General features: G+C 37.6%; 1 protein-coding gene across 1 annotated transcript in view; it reads left to right on the top strand.

The window, feature by feature from the left end:
• Nucleotides 1-13,905, top strand: part of Mical (Molecule interacting with CasL) — a 277,488-nt gene that overhangs the window by 203,748 nt on the left and 59,835 nt on the right. The window contains 3 exon segments of the mRNA XM_067761247.1: nt 1,417-1,686; nt 5,178-5,649; nt 6,551-6,675. Coding sequence (XP_067617348.1) covers nt 1,417-1,686; nt 5,178-5,649; nt 6,551-6,675 — 867 coding nt within the window.

Below are 13,905 nucleotides of genomic sequence, written 5' to 3'. Positions count from 1 at the left end.
ATACAAACAATGTGCAGAGGAAGAGATAATAATAGGATTAGAAACAGGAAGAGGAAAAGCGCGATTCAGACAAGCAGAATTAGCATCAGAATAGAAGAAGAAAGACTAAGCTGAAAGGCTTGAGTAAAAGGTGGGGCAAGAGAAGATAAAAGAGTTGAAAGAATTAAGAATGTGAAAAAATATCAGGGTGATATGAAGAAAACTAAAGAGGAAAAAATATGAGAGGGGCCGGGAGAAAGTAAATTCGTTCGATTATAGGCATGCAAATTTTCCGGCAGGACAACGTTTCACGACTCAGATGAGCAGGAATATAATCAGAAAAGAAGAAAGACTAAAACTGAAAAACTTGAGAGCTTGAAGAATAGATGGAACAGAGAAGAGAAAGGAGTTGAGAGAAATGAGGATATGAAAAAATATCAAGGTGATAGGGGGATAGCTGAAGAGGTATAAACATATGAGGGGCCGAGAGAAAGTTAATTTTTCAATTATGAAATATACATTTTTTGGCAGGACAACGTCTGATAGTATTTCATAGTTTCGTTTCGGTTCGTGTCTAAGTATTGAAGTTTTACACATCCAGAAAGCGGATGGAGAAGGTGGCGGAGAAGCAAAGCAAATGGGCGAACCTGAGTAAGAGCGAGAAGAGGAGGAAAATGGACGATAAAAATATAGTTGCGTACGCTTTTACCTATTTTGTAAATATCCCACAATCTGAGTTTAAATAAAAAGTTAAAAATTTCAACCACAAATTGGAGAAGAAGTTCGGCTTAAAACTCCCCGGAGTTATGTAGACAAAAATTATTATTACTGTTAATCTTATTAAATATTTAATTTTAACTCGAGTTTAATTTTTATGTATTATGACTAGTGTGTTCTATAACTTGAAATCTGTAATGTCGATTCTATCGTTGTCATTTGTTTTTTTTTTTTATACTTCGTGTTGCTTAAGGTACGTTTATTGCTAAGTCAGTATTTGTCCTTCAATATTTGCTTAGTCATAAATGTGATATTTTTGTTTTGGTATTTCGTTTTTAATTTCTGTCTTCTTGTTTCAATGACATTTGTCCTTAAGTATTTTATAGTCCAATGTATACGATTTAGTCAAACAGATTTCTTGCGTTTTTATTTTTTAATTTAATTTGTTTTAGTGTTTACATCAATTAACTCGTCTTAGGTTTTCTTCGCGTTTTATTCAAGAAATATTTTGTTAATTTCGTCTTTTTTTGTTGTACATAAATCGTTACATACAAACATTCAAGCGCTAACAAAAACTGTATTCATTTCACTTTCACCACAAAACAAAACTTTATACAGCAACGAACTAACTTTTATGTATTTTTTTTTAATATAAATTTGAATATGTACTTTTTTTTTTTACTTACATACACAAAATTCTAAATTTTTAATGCAATTTAGAGCGCTAAAGTTGCGTTGGCATTTAAGAAGCAAGCCGCCTCCGAAAAATGTCACTTCTGTAAGCAAATCGTTTATTTAATGGAAAAAATTACCGCTGAAGATCTCATATTTCATCGCTCGTGCCTGAAGTGTCATCATTGTCATACGAATTTACGTTTAGGTGGCTATGCATTCGATCGTGATGATCCCAATGGACGTTTCTATTGTACGCAACATTATAGGCTACCAGCAAAAGCTATACGACCGGTGGCGCGAAAGCCAGGACAAAGGGTAAGCTCTATCTTTATATCTAAATATTGTAACAAATTTTGGGGGATTCCGATTATTTCGCATCTTCTGCTAACGTTCGAATCGCTGAACTGTCGAATAAATAACTCCAATATTCAGTATTGCAAAGTGGTCTTTATTTATTCTACTTTGGGACTTCACAGAGAAGAATTCATGAGCTTAATACTAATTTCACACAGACGGCTTATTGAATAATAAAGGCAATTTTCTACATTAAGACGCTTATTGAGCTCAATCTTCCCTACAAAATTCGAATCTATTATTATTTCATTAGTAGCTAATCGAATGCCTAATGAAGTCAAAAGCACAATGCAACTCTGTTGGCAGTTCCGCTTCCGTTTCCGCTTCTTAGTTTTCAAAGCAAATGTCATTGTCTGCATGGCGGAACGATACAAGGTGGCCGCATCGAACAGCTGATTATAACCTTTTTTATTTGATTTGATACATCAACTACCGGCGCAGTACGATTTTGACATTTGTCCATCGAATTTACAAGTACATGGAATTTTTTTTGTTTGTAGGCATGCCACCATGCTCCCACCTTGTATCGTCCCGCCATGATTGTCTGTCTCATCCTTCATACTAATCGAGCAGTTACTTCTGTGTGAAAGCAAAAAATTTACGATTTCATTAGCAGGTGAAATGAGATCATTAAGTTTCTGTGTGAAAACAGTATAACATAGACTTATAGTAATTAAATATACTATGTTTTTCTAAGAGAAACTGAAAATAAAGAAGGAAACATTTACTGGCATATTGCGATGGTACCATTTCGAAAACCGCCACGTAATCATCATCATGCAATTTCGTAATGTTGTCAAAGGTTTCACCGAGATTCGAACCGCGAAACATAAATTAATATAGAGACAGTATGTCTCAACTGTGTTGTTAGTGTAGAAATGAGATAAACTGAATTAAGCCAGGAAACAAATACAAGCAGGATAGCCTAGTGGTTAAGGCAACTGCAGTTTCACCGTGCGATTCGCGGTTCGAATCTCGGCGAAACCTTTGATAACATTACGAAATTGCATGATGATGATTACGTGGCGGTTTTCGAAATAGCACCATCGCAATATTCCAGCAAATGTTTCCTTCTTTATTTTCAGTTTCTCTTAGGAAACCATAATAATTGAATATTCAATTACTATAAGCCGATGTTAAGCTCATGAATTCTTAAATAATAAAAATTAAAAAAAACATTTTCAAACGCTTTTGCAGTTGGCCTAGTAACCTCACGGGATCATTTAATCACACTTCGCGTTCTTTTTATACTCAGTTGAGCAGAGCTCACAGAGTATATTAACTTTGATTGGATAACGGTTGGTTGTACAGGTATAAAGGAATCGAGAGAGATATAGACTTCCATATATCAAAATCATCAGTATCGAAAAAAAATTTGATTGAGCCATGTCCGTACGTCCGTCCGTCCGTCTGTCCGTTAACACGATAACTTGAGTAAATTTTGAGGTATCTTGATGAAATTTGGTATGTAGGTTCCTGGGCACTCATCTCAGATCGCTATTTAAAATGGACGATATCGGACTATAACCACGCCCACCTTTTCGATATCGAAAATTTCGAAAAACCGAAAAAATGCGATAATTCATTGCCAAAGACGGATAAAGCGATGAAACTTGGTAGGTGGGTTGACCTTATGACGAAGAATAGAAAATTAGTAAAATTTTAGAGAATGGGCGTGGCACCGCCCACTTTTAAAAGAAGGTAATTTAAAAGTTTTGCAAGCTGTAATTTGGCAGTCACTGAAGATATCATGATGAAATTTGGCAGGAACGTTACTACTATTACTATATATGTGCTAAATAAAAATTAGAAAAATCGGATGAAGAACACACCCACTTTAAAAAAAAAATTTTTAAAAATCAAATTTTAACAAAAAATTTAATATCTTTACTGTATATAAGTAAATTATGTCAACATTCAACTCCAGTAATGATATGGTGCATTAAAATACAAAAATAAAAGAAAATTTCAAAATGGGCGTGGTTCTGCCCTTTTTCGTTTAGTTTGTCTAGAATACTTTTAATGCCATAAGTTGAACAATAATTTACCAACCCTTCTGAAATTTGGTAGAGGCATAGACTCTATGACGGTAACTGTTTTCTGTGAAAATGGGCGAAATCTGTTGAAGGCACGCCCAGTTTTTATACACAGTCGACCGTCTGTCCTTCCGCTTGGCCGGTAACACGATAACTTGAGCAAAAACCGATATATCTTTACTAAACTCAGTTCGCGTACTTATCTGAACTCACTTTATCTTCCAAAAAACGGCCGAAATCCGACTATAACCGCGCCCACTTTTTCGAAATCGAAAATTACGAAAAATGAAAAAAATGCCATAATTCTAAATCAAATATGAAAAAAGGGATGAAACATGGTAATTTAATTGGTTTATTGATGCAAAAAGTAACTTTAGAAAAAACTTTGTAAAATGGGTGTGACACCTACCATATTAAGTAGAAGAAAATGAAAAAGGTCTGCAGGGCGCAATCAAAAGCCCTTGGAATCTTGGCAGGAATACTGTTCCTGGTATTACATATATAAATAAATTAGCTGTACCCGACAGATGATGTTCTGGGTCACCCTGGTCCACATTTTGGTCGATAATTCGAAAACGCCTTCACACATACAACTAAGGACCACTTCCTTTTAAAACCCTCATTAATACTTTTAATTTGATACCCATATTGTACAAACACATTATAGAGTGACCCCTGGTCCACCTTTATGGCGATATCTCGAAAAGGCGTCCACCTATAGAACTAAGGATCACTCGCTTTTAAAATACTCATTAACACCTTTCATTTGATACCCATATCGTACAAACAAATTCTAGGGTCACTCCTGGCCCACCTTTATGGCGATATCTCGAAAAGGCATCCACCTATAGACCTAAGGCCTACTCCCTTTTAAAATGCTCACTAACACCTTTCATTTCATACCCATATCGTACAAACACATTCTAGAGTCACCCCTGGTCCACCTTTGTGGCGATATCTCGAAAAGGCGTCCACCTATAGAACTAAGGATCAAGCGCTTTTAAAATACTCATTAACACCTTTCATTTGATACCCATATCGTACAAACACATTCTAGAGTCACCCCTGGTCCACGTTTAGAACTATGGTCCACTCCCTTTTAAAATACTCTTTAATACCTTCCATTTGATACCCATGTCATACAAACACATTCCAGGGTTACCCTAGATTCATTTTCCTACATGGTGATTTTCCCTTATTTTTTCTCCAAAGCTCTCAGCTGAGTATGCAATGTTCGGTTACACCCGAACTTAGCCTTCCTTACTTGTTTCTTCTCAAATTAACCCTGAAGACAATTTTAGGGTTATACGCTCACTGTCAGCTAAATTTAAAACCAAATTAGTTCAGCCGTCTCGACGTGAAACGGCCGTTTAATTTAATAATTATAGTAACAATGTGGTAATCTGTTCATTCCAGAAACCAACTCAGCAACAACAAGCTGCAGCTGCTAGCGCCGATACTACCGCCACAAGAGGCAACGTCACCGACACTGTAACGCCGGATATGCTCAAAACACCCGATAAACTTCGTGGGCCAGCCGGTAGTGTTGTTCAATTGGATTTATTGGATCGTGGCCAAACACCGGAACGTATTGAATTTGAGAATACTGATGCTATGTCAGATGGGGAACCATCTGAGGAGCATATACTTGATGAGCATGAATGGTCGGGACGCAATTTCCTGCCTGAGTCAAATCAAGATTCTGAGTCGGATCTTTCCAGTTCAGATGACTCAGATACTGAATCAGATGTTGATATGTTTGAGGAAGCAAATGATTCACCTTTGGCTGCACAAACTCTACAATTGGCCACTGATTGGATTGGAAAGCAACATTATTCTGATAGTGATGATTCAGATGATTTTTATGATACAAGTGAAGAAATTGCCGGTAAGTGTTTAAAAGTACAAACATTTATTTTAGAGATAGCGACGGAGATAGTTATAGAGAAAGAGGTAGATATACGAGATCGAATCAGAGTACGAGATAGAAATAGAGATATTGATAGATATACAGGATAGAGAAAGAGATATACAAAGGTAGAGACGCGAGATAAATATATAGATAGAGATAGACGTAGAGATAGATTCAGGATAGGTGGAGATAGAAATAGTGGTAGACATAGATATGGAGGTCGAGTTATGAGAAAGAAAAGATAAAGGGATATAGGTAGAGATATAGAGAGAGAAAGAGATAGAGAAAGGGGCGGTGACAAAGATTGACAACAAGACAAAGCTTAACAATGATTAGAGGTAGAGATATAGAAAGAGATAGAGATAGAAAAAGAGGTGGAGACAAAGATTAACATAAAAGTAAAGATAAAGGTAAAGACAAATGTAAAGGTAAAGGTAAAAGTAAAGCTAACGATAAAGATAAAGATAAGGATAAAAATAAAGATAAAGATGAAAATAAAGATAAAGACAAAGATAAAGGTAAAGATAAGGATAAAGATACAGATACAGATAAAGGTAAAGATAAAGATAAAGAAAAATATAGAGATAAAGATAAAGATAAATATAAGAATACCGGCCGCCGTGGTGTGGTGGTAGCGTGCTCTGCCTACCACACCGGGATTTGGGTTTAATTCCGGGGCAAAGCAACATAAATATAAATATAAAGCTAAATATAATGATAAAGAATAATTAAGATTGATATTAGGATTAAGGTTAAGGTTAGGATAAAGGAAGGAATTGGAATAGGAATTGGATAGATATACATATATGGAGATTTGAGTAGTTTTAAGGATATTAAAAGTTCTAATATTATCCTAATACATATACACTTGTTTAAGATGACAACGGTAAATACGATGACGATACAGAAGGAGAGGACTTCAAGAAAGCCCGTGAGCTACGTCGAGAGGAAGTACGTCTACTGCCACTGCCTGCAAACTTGCCCACTGATACAGAGACTGAGGTGAGTTTTGGTTATTTGAAATTTAGTTCTTCAAATCGTTTTACATGGCAATTTTTTTATATATTTATTCTCTCCAACAACGTACATACATATATACATTATATTTACAAAAAAAAAAAAAAAACATATTACAATGGTGTTGGTTTCATTGCAAAATTTTATATATATAAAATAAATTTTTTTACTAGAATAAACCGAAAATTAAAACTAATGAAAACGGAGATGTAGAAATTGAGACAGAAGTTGATGCCGAAAAAACACCAACAAATCAAATTCTTACACCAGAGTTTGATAAAGTTGTGAAGTCTGATGAAACTGGTGACTTAATGCCACTCACAGCAAAAGTAGCATTTCTTGCAACACCACGCCCGTCTAAGGCTGATATCGAAAAACTAGAACAAACCACCGGACGACGTTTCAGCGCTGAAATTGAAGCAATAAATGAAAAATTGCATCGTCTTAATAATGTTGTGAAAATGAATAAAGACCTTGAGGCTATAACAAAAGAAAATTTAGTAAAGAGTGATATATTGAAAAAACTAACAATGAAAGAGAAATGGTTAGCTGATAGTTCTATGGCAAATACAAACCCAACAGAAACATTGGCGCCCAAATCAACATTTGAAAATCGATTTGCATTAAAGCAAGATATTTTAAAGGAGACACAAAGTAATGCTATTAATGAATTCAAAAAAGCTGAAACTAATTTAGAGAATTTAAAAGCTCAGTTAAATGCTACTAAACAAAAAGATGCCGCTAATACTCAAACAAAAACGCAAACTGCTACAAAACCCACCACACCCGAAGAGATTTTGGAGAGTTTGAAAGCAGAAATTAAAACGGCAAATCTAAATCGTGCCGGTAGTCTTAAGCGACAACAACAACAAAAGGCAAGTCCAACTAACAGTCCTAGTGCTACAAAAAAACCAACTGCTTGTGCTAGCCGCTCGGATAGTTCCAAAAATAAGTCGACGACGACGTGTAGCAAGGCGCCAACCAAAACCGCAGAAGTGAGTCGTACAAATAGCCTTAAGCGTTCTGAGAAATTCACCTCGAAAGATGAAGTAATTGCAAATGCTGGTCGCATGCAAATTGAAAATATTTTAGGAATTGTTAAAAATTTTGAGCAACAAAACAGTAAGCCTGAGTTACATAAAGATACTGCACTTTCTTCTACTAAATCAAATTCGGATATTGGCAAATTACTATATGATGCTGAAAGCAAATTTTCACCAAAGTCTGACAAGCGTGCAATGCAGGAAAAGCTGAAAGAAATCGAGGCGAAAAGCTTTTCTGGTACAATGGATGCGATAAAATCACAAATGGTAGTACCAACAGTTAGCGCACAAGCCAATCTCTCTGTAGATCTATCAAAATATTTTCCAGATCAGAAGCAACAAAAATCAAATGCGGGCGCAGTTAATAAAAATCAAAAAAATTTAAAAGATGTTGATTTAGCAAAATACTTTCCCTGCAGCCCAACAGCACAAAGACGCAGCACTGTTGTTACCGTGGCAGATAAACTAAAGCAGTCACAAACGGAGAGCACTATTGCGCCAACTGCTGGTACACCCGCAAAAAACTCGTTAAAAAATGCTACAAATAACAAGGAAGCGACAGTGAAGGCGAACAATGCGCCGGCAACGCCCAAACGTCAAGCTACATCTGGTAATAAAAATTTCAGCTTACACGAACATCAGCTAGATGGCGCTGTTGATTTGTCCAAGAAAAAGTCACCCGTCGCAGCTACAATCACAGCGGCAACTGCGACGGTAACCAAGAGGGGCAATGTTAAAATTATAAAGAAAATTGTGCCTAAAAAGAAAACTGGTGTAGGTGTCGGGGTAGCAAAGAGGCAGAACTGCACACAAGATAAAAAATCGATTGTGCCACGTGATGAAGCTGATCGTGTGCTGGACGAAATTTTACAATCAAACGATAAAGAAATGCATTCACCTAGCGCAGAGTATTTACAGCTATTCAAAGAAGAAAAGTCACCCAGTGAAGATTTATCAGATAAAGTAGAGCGAATTTTTCAAGAAACCGGCATTGATTTGGGTATACCACAGCGTACAAGCAACAACGATAAAGCAACCAAAAGGCTGTTGAAAACGAAATCCTTGGGTGAGGGTGAATTCGAAAATCATGCAAAAGCGTTAAATTTAGCGACCAACGAACAGCAAACAAAAGAAGATGGTGATCGTCCAACTGGTGTTCAAGATTTATTGGCACGTTTCGAATCGATGAGTTCAATAAAATCTTCAGAGCAATCATTTCAATTGCGGCGTATGGAATCAAATACGAGCAATTTGAATAAATCGCGTGAATCAATAATATCGCATGATTCTATATTATCACGTGATTCAGATACAATGAGTGATTTGGAGAAGACTATGGAGCATTTAAAATCAGAGTGGCGCAATGAGGCGACAAATTTTTTGCAAAAGAAACGCGATAATTTTTATGCACAAAAGCGTGCGAATGACGAAGCAGAAGAAGAAGGAGAAGCTGTCAAGGCGGATGCTATGAAGAAAACGAAATATGAAGATTTACCAGCGCAATATCGTGATTCGAAAATTGCGAAATTTTTCGGCATCAAAACGCAAGCGCCGGAGTATTCTAAAGCAAATTTGAAAAAGCAAACAGCCGAGAAAAAAATTATTACTACGACATCGACGCCCAAAAGGGGTGCACAAAAAAATGGCACTTTAAAGAGATCACCATCGCCAGTTAAAGAAATGAAAAAAGCGATTGAAATAAATGCAAAAACATCAACAAGCATGCAGCTTACGACGAAGTGTGCAAAACGTAAATCGCCATCACCAGCGCGCAACAATTTGAAAAATGGAAATAATGCTAATGATAACGCGAAGAAAGAAAGTGCAAAGCCAGTAGCGGTTGTAAACAAATCTGTATCGCCACCTAAACATCTAATGGAAAATTTCGAAATAAATATGTTAATGGAAAAGGGTGGCAGCTCAAGTAAACTGCCAAACGAGACTGCTCACTGTAATGCTGAAATCAAAGCGGACTTTCAAGCAAAGGACGACACAAAAACGCTTATAACGCGTGAGCCTAGCAAATTAAACGAGGCAGTAACGCTTAGCACGACTGGGTCCAGCACAACAAGCGACACAAAGACGCTTGCGACAGAGCACAGCACAACAGGAGACACAAAAGCACTTATTGCGACGGAGCTTGGCAGATTGAATGAGATAGAAACGCGCACTATGGCAGAGCCCAGCACAACAAGCGACACAAAAACGCCTACAACAGAGTCCAGCACAAAAGTTGATCTAGACACCGAAAAAGTCTTGCCAACCATAATATTGTCACGTCAAAATTCCAACAGCTCAGCAGGAGAAAGTCCATTGATGAAAAGGCGCCCAACAGTAGAGGACATACGCAATTTGCCCAAAACCGGTTGCGATAAATCGCTAAACAGCTCCCGCCGCAATTCGCAAACTAGCTTAAACACCTCACGACGCTGCTCAGACGCCTCACTGCAAGATAAAGTTGATGGCGCCACTGCAGACGGCACTAAACTTAATTCAACAGCTAATGCAAATAGTAGTAATGTGAATGAGTTATTTGAAAACATTGTAGCCCGTTTCGCAGATCAGCCTCAAGCAAGTGCCGAAGATGAGTGTGATTCGTTGTGTACGTCGACTAGCAAAAGTCCCAGTGTTGCACCAACTACAGTGCGACCGCGTGGCGCTTCAGAAGATGATAGCATCGAAAAGTTATTTAGTCAATTTTCAGATGAAATGCTGGTGAATGTGGAATTCGATTCAAATGATGAGTTAATTAGCATTACACCACGCGTGCAGTTGGAGAACAAAATGGGCGCCAACATGAATGATGATGCAGATTTTATCGGTAGGCTTGAGTCATTGGAAAAAGATGAAACGCGCTTAGACAGTGCAGATAGTACAAATTTTACAGCTAATATACGCCAAGAGAATGAAAATATGTCATGTGAGCGAATACAAAAACTTGGAGTTGTTAATAAATATGTAGAGCCGCAGGAGTCTCACACCAACAACGCGCCTTTAACACTCGAACGCATACAGTCCTTATTGTATATGAATGCACCAGATACAGCATTTCCCATTAGACCGCAACGCAGGCAAAAAAGTACATCCTCTTCTAGCGAAACTTCAACTGCGCCTATCGCGCCACAACGTATGAAGCACAAACTGGCAAAATTATGCCCCGATAATATGCCACCATCTGTGCAGGATTTAATGCAAACAGAATTTACGAAAATTTTAACTGCAGAGCTGGCGGCCAGAGATGCCGTTACATTGCATAAATTTCCGCGCAACATATCCGAGGATGAACTTGACGATATGCGAGTTAATGAAAGTGTGGGTAGTGACGCGAATACGGATAGACGAAATGAGAAATTAAATGTTGATTCTCAATTGATTTCCACAACAGCTGCTGCTGAAACAAGTGTGGGACAAAGAATGGAGCAGAGTGTGCCAACTTTCAGTGCTGATGAGGCTCATGCAGCGCCAAAAATTTTAACAGCTTCACAAGACTTAGCAACTCCAGTCTTATTAGAAGCAGACGCTACTGCCGTTAAAGAAAATATTATGTCTAAACGTAAGCTCTCACAAGGCCCAATAAGCAAAATGTATAATACGGCAGAAAGTAGTACAAACGACTTGGGGGTTTCCATTCCAGCAAATGCAAACGCGCTCCGGAAGTCTTCGCTCACTACAGCAAATGAAATTGCAATCAAAACCCAGGAAGCTGCAAATACCAAACAAATGTCGCACAATCAAGTAGTGAGCTCCACAGAAGAGCTTCGTTTGCCAATTTCAAATGTCACAGTTGCCGAATCACCGCTAATGCAATGGAGATTACAACAACAACAACAAGCTTTAGCTGCTGCTGAGGTTGCTCATAGCACTCAAAACGCTTATGCTAATCCAACAAATAAATCCTCTAAAGAAAGTCTAAATGAAACAAGTCAGCATGTGCCAACGCCAAATAAAGCCGGCAGCAGCAAAGAAGGCTCACTAGAATGGGATATGACTAAAATGCCTGCCAGTCCAATGCCACGTCGTAAATTCGTGCATGCCGAGCGCCAAGCTTACGATGATGTAAAAATTAAAGATGTTTCACCAACAAGCTCAATAAAAATACTCAATAATCTATCTACGAATAGCAGCGATACGGATGAACGTCGACTGATTGAAGATTTCGAAATGGAACGACGTCAAGCATTGATACAGCGTGATAAAAACTATCAAGAGCTAGAGAAAAAAGAAAAAGAGAAAATTAATACAGAGCTGGAGCTGAAAGAAAAAGAGAAATTAAAGTTGCTGCAAATAAAGCAAATGCAGCGCACTGGTAACTACAGTAGCAGCAATAGTTCTTTACGCAGCACACCACACACCACACCGCTCACCTCAAGACGTGGCACACAAGACAGCATTACAAGTACACAGCGTGAGAGCACACCGCCAAATTTCAAAAAACTTGTTATACCAACAGAAGATGATGACTTGCACTCGCTCTCGTCACGTTGCAGCTCATTTGCATTTATTGAGCTCATGAGCAATGGTGAGCCACGCGTAGCGCCAATGCCACAAAAGTTGAAAATTCCAGCAAAACCATTGCCCGCACCTGTATTTGAACCCAATGGACCCATACCAGAGGTATTTCAAAATCGTTCGTGGCCTAGACCGGAATTATCGCCAGAAATGCATACAAGCGAATCACCAGATACAGTTATCGAGGTCAAACGCAAACAAAATTCACAACCAAAATCAACAACACCAGAAATATTTCGTAATCGCAAATGGCCTGATGGCAAAACAGTTTTTGAAAATGCCGACGAACGGCACTCAGATCACGATGATGAATTTATTACAAAGCTTTCAAAGCATAAAAATAAATTTAGAAAACTACAGTCACATTCGCCACAAACAACGCGCCGCAAGTTGCATACAGACGATTTTAGTGCTGACCAAGCGACAACAAAATCTTTTACTGATTTACATAAATTGAATTCGATTTATAATTCTGAAGCTTCATTAAATCGTGGCGCGCGTTCATCACATTCTAGCGGCGAAAACTCATCAGCGCTTAGTGGAGCTCCACCTAAAAGACCAATGCGTCATCATCAACGACCACTTGCGTACCAAACCGCCGAAGCAATGGATGCCAGCACACGTATGCTACTCAATCGTAGTAAAAATTTACATAAACGTAAAAGTGAATTTGTCAATGAGCGCGCAGCTGAACGTAATCCCTATTTACGTGATGCAGCCGAAACAGAACGTTTAGAGCATGAAGCGTGCGTCTCGTCGGATGACGAACTCGATTGTTATCGTCCAAGTGAGTATACGGCTAAACGGCGCACACGCTTTCCGACATCACGTACACTTGGACGCGAACGCAGCGCTATGACGAGCAGCCATTATATACCGAGTTATGGTAGAGATTTTGGTTTGAGTAGTAGACGTGTATATCCAACAACAACAACTACTTCATTAGATTACAATTCATATTTAGGCAGCAGTGGCATTGCTAGACTTGGTAATTCCATTGGACGCAGTATGCATTTCAATAACAATAACAAAGATTACATGAGACATAGTCCTTCGAGGCATCGTGAGCGTGAACACTCCAAAGAATTGTGCGTGATAACTTAGAATATTGTTTATATGATTTTATATTTTGTATGAAATGCATTAAAAATTTCTATTTAATAATAGCTTTTGGAGATATTAACAACATGATGACTACAAAATGAAAAATAAAACATGAGCCTAAAAATATGCAACATATAAAATTAGTAACAAAAATATGTAACAACAGCCACAAAATATGCAATAGCAACAAATGGAAAAATTAACACTATAAATATTATTTAGCACGAAACAAAAAATTTATAAAAATGAAACCAATGCCACATTACAGAAAAAACTACAATGCACACATATCAAATTCTTTTTTTTTTTAATATTTACTACACATCATATTTGTAACAAATACAACAAAATATAAAAACAAACAAAAAAATTGCCCGTATGTACGACCTTTCATCGACCAACCAACGTACCAATCAACCAACAACAACAACAACTACTCAACCGAAAAAACGTATTTTGCCTAACTTGCTCGCTAGCTTGTTCGTACTCGGTGTGCCTAAAATAAAAAGAAATATCCTTCCAAGCGTTTTACAAAATTACTATTTCTGCATACAATCAA

The sequence above is a fragment of the Eurosta solidaginis genome, chromosome 1 (genome assembly GCF_040869045.1).
Source record: "Eurosta solidaginis isolate ZX-2024a chromosome 1, ASM4086904v1, whole genome shotgun sequence".
Taxonomy (NCBI): domain Eukaryota; kingdom Metazoa; phylum Arthropoda; class Insecta; order Diptera; family Tephritidae; genus Eurosta; species Eurosta solidaginis.
Note: the sequence above shows the minus strand (reverse complement) of the source record. Positions and strands in the feature narration are given on the sequence as shown.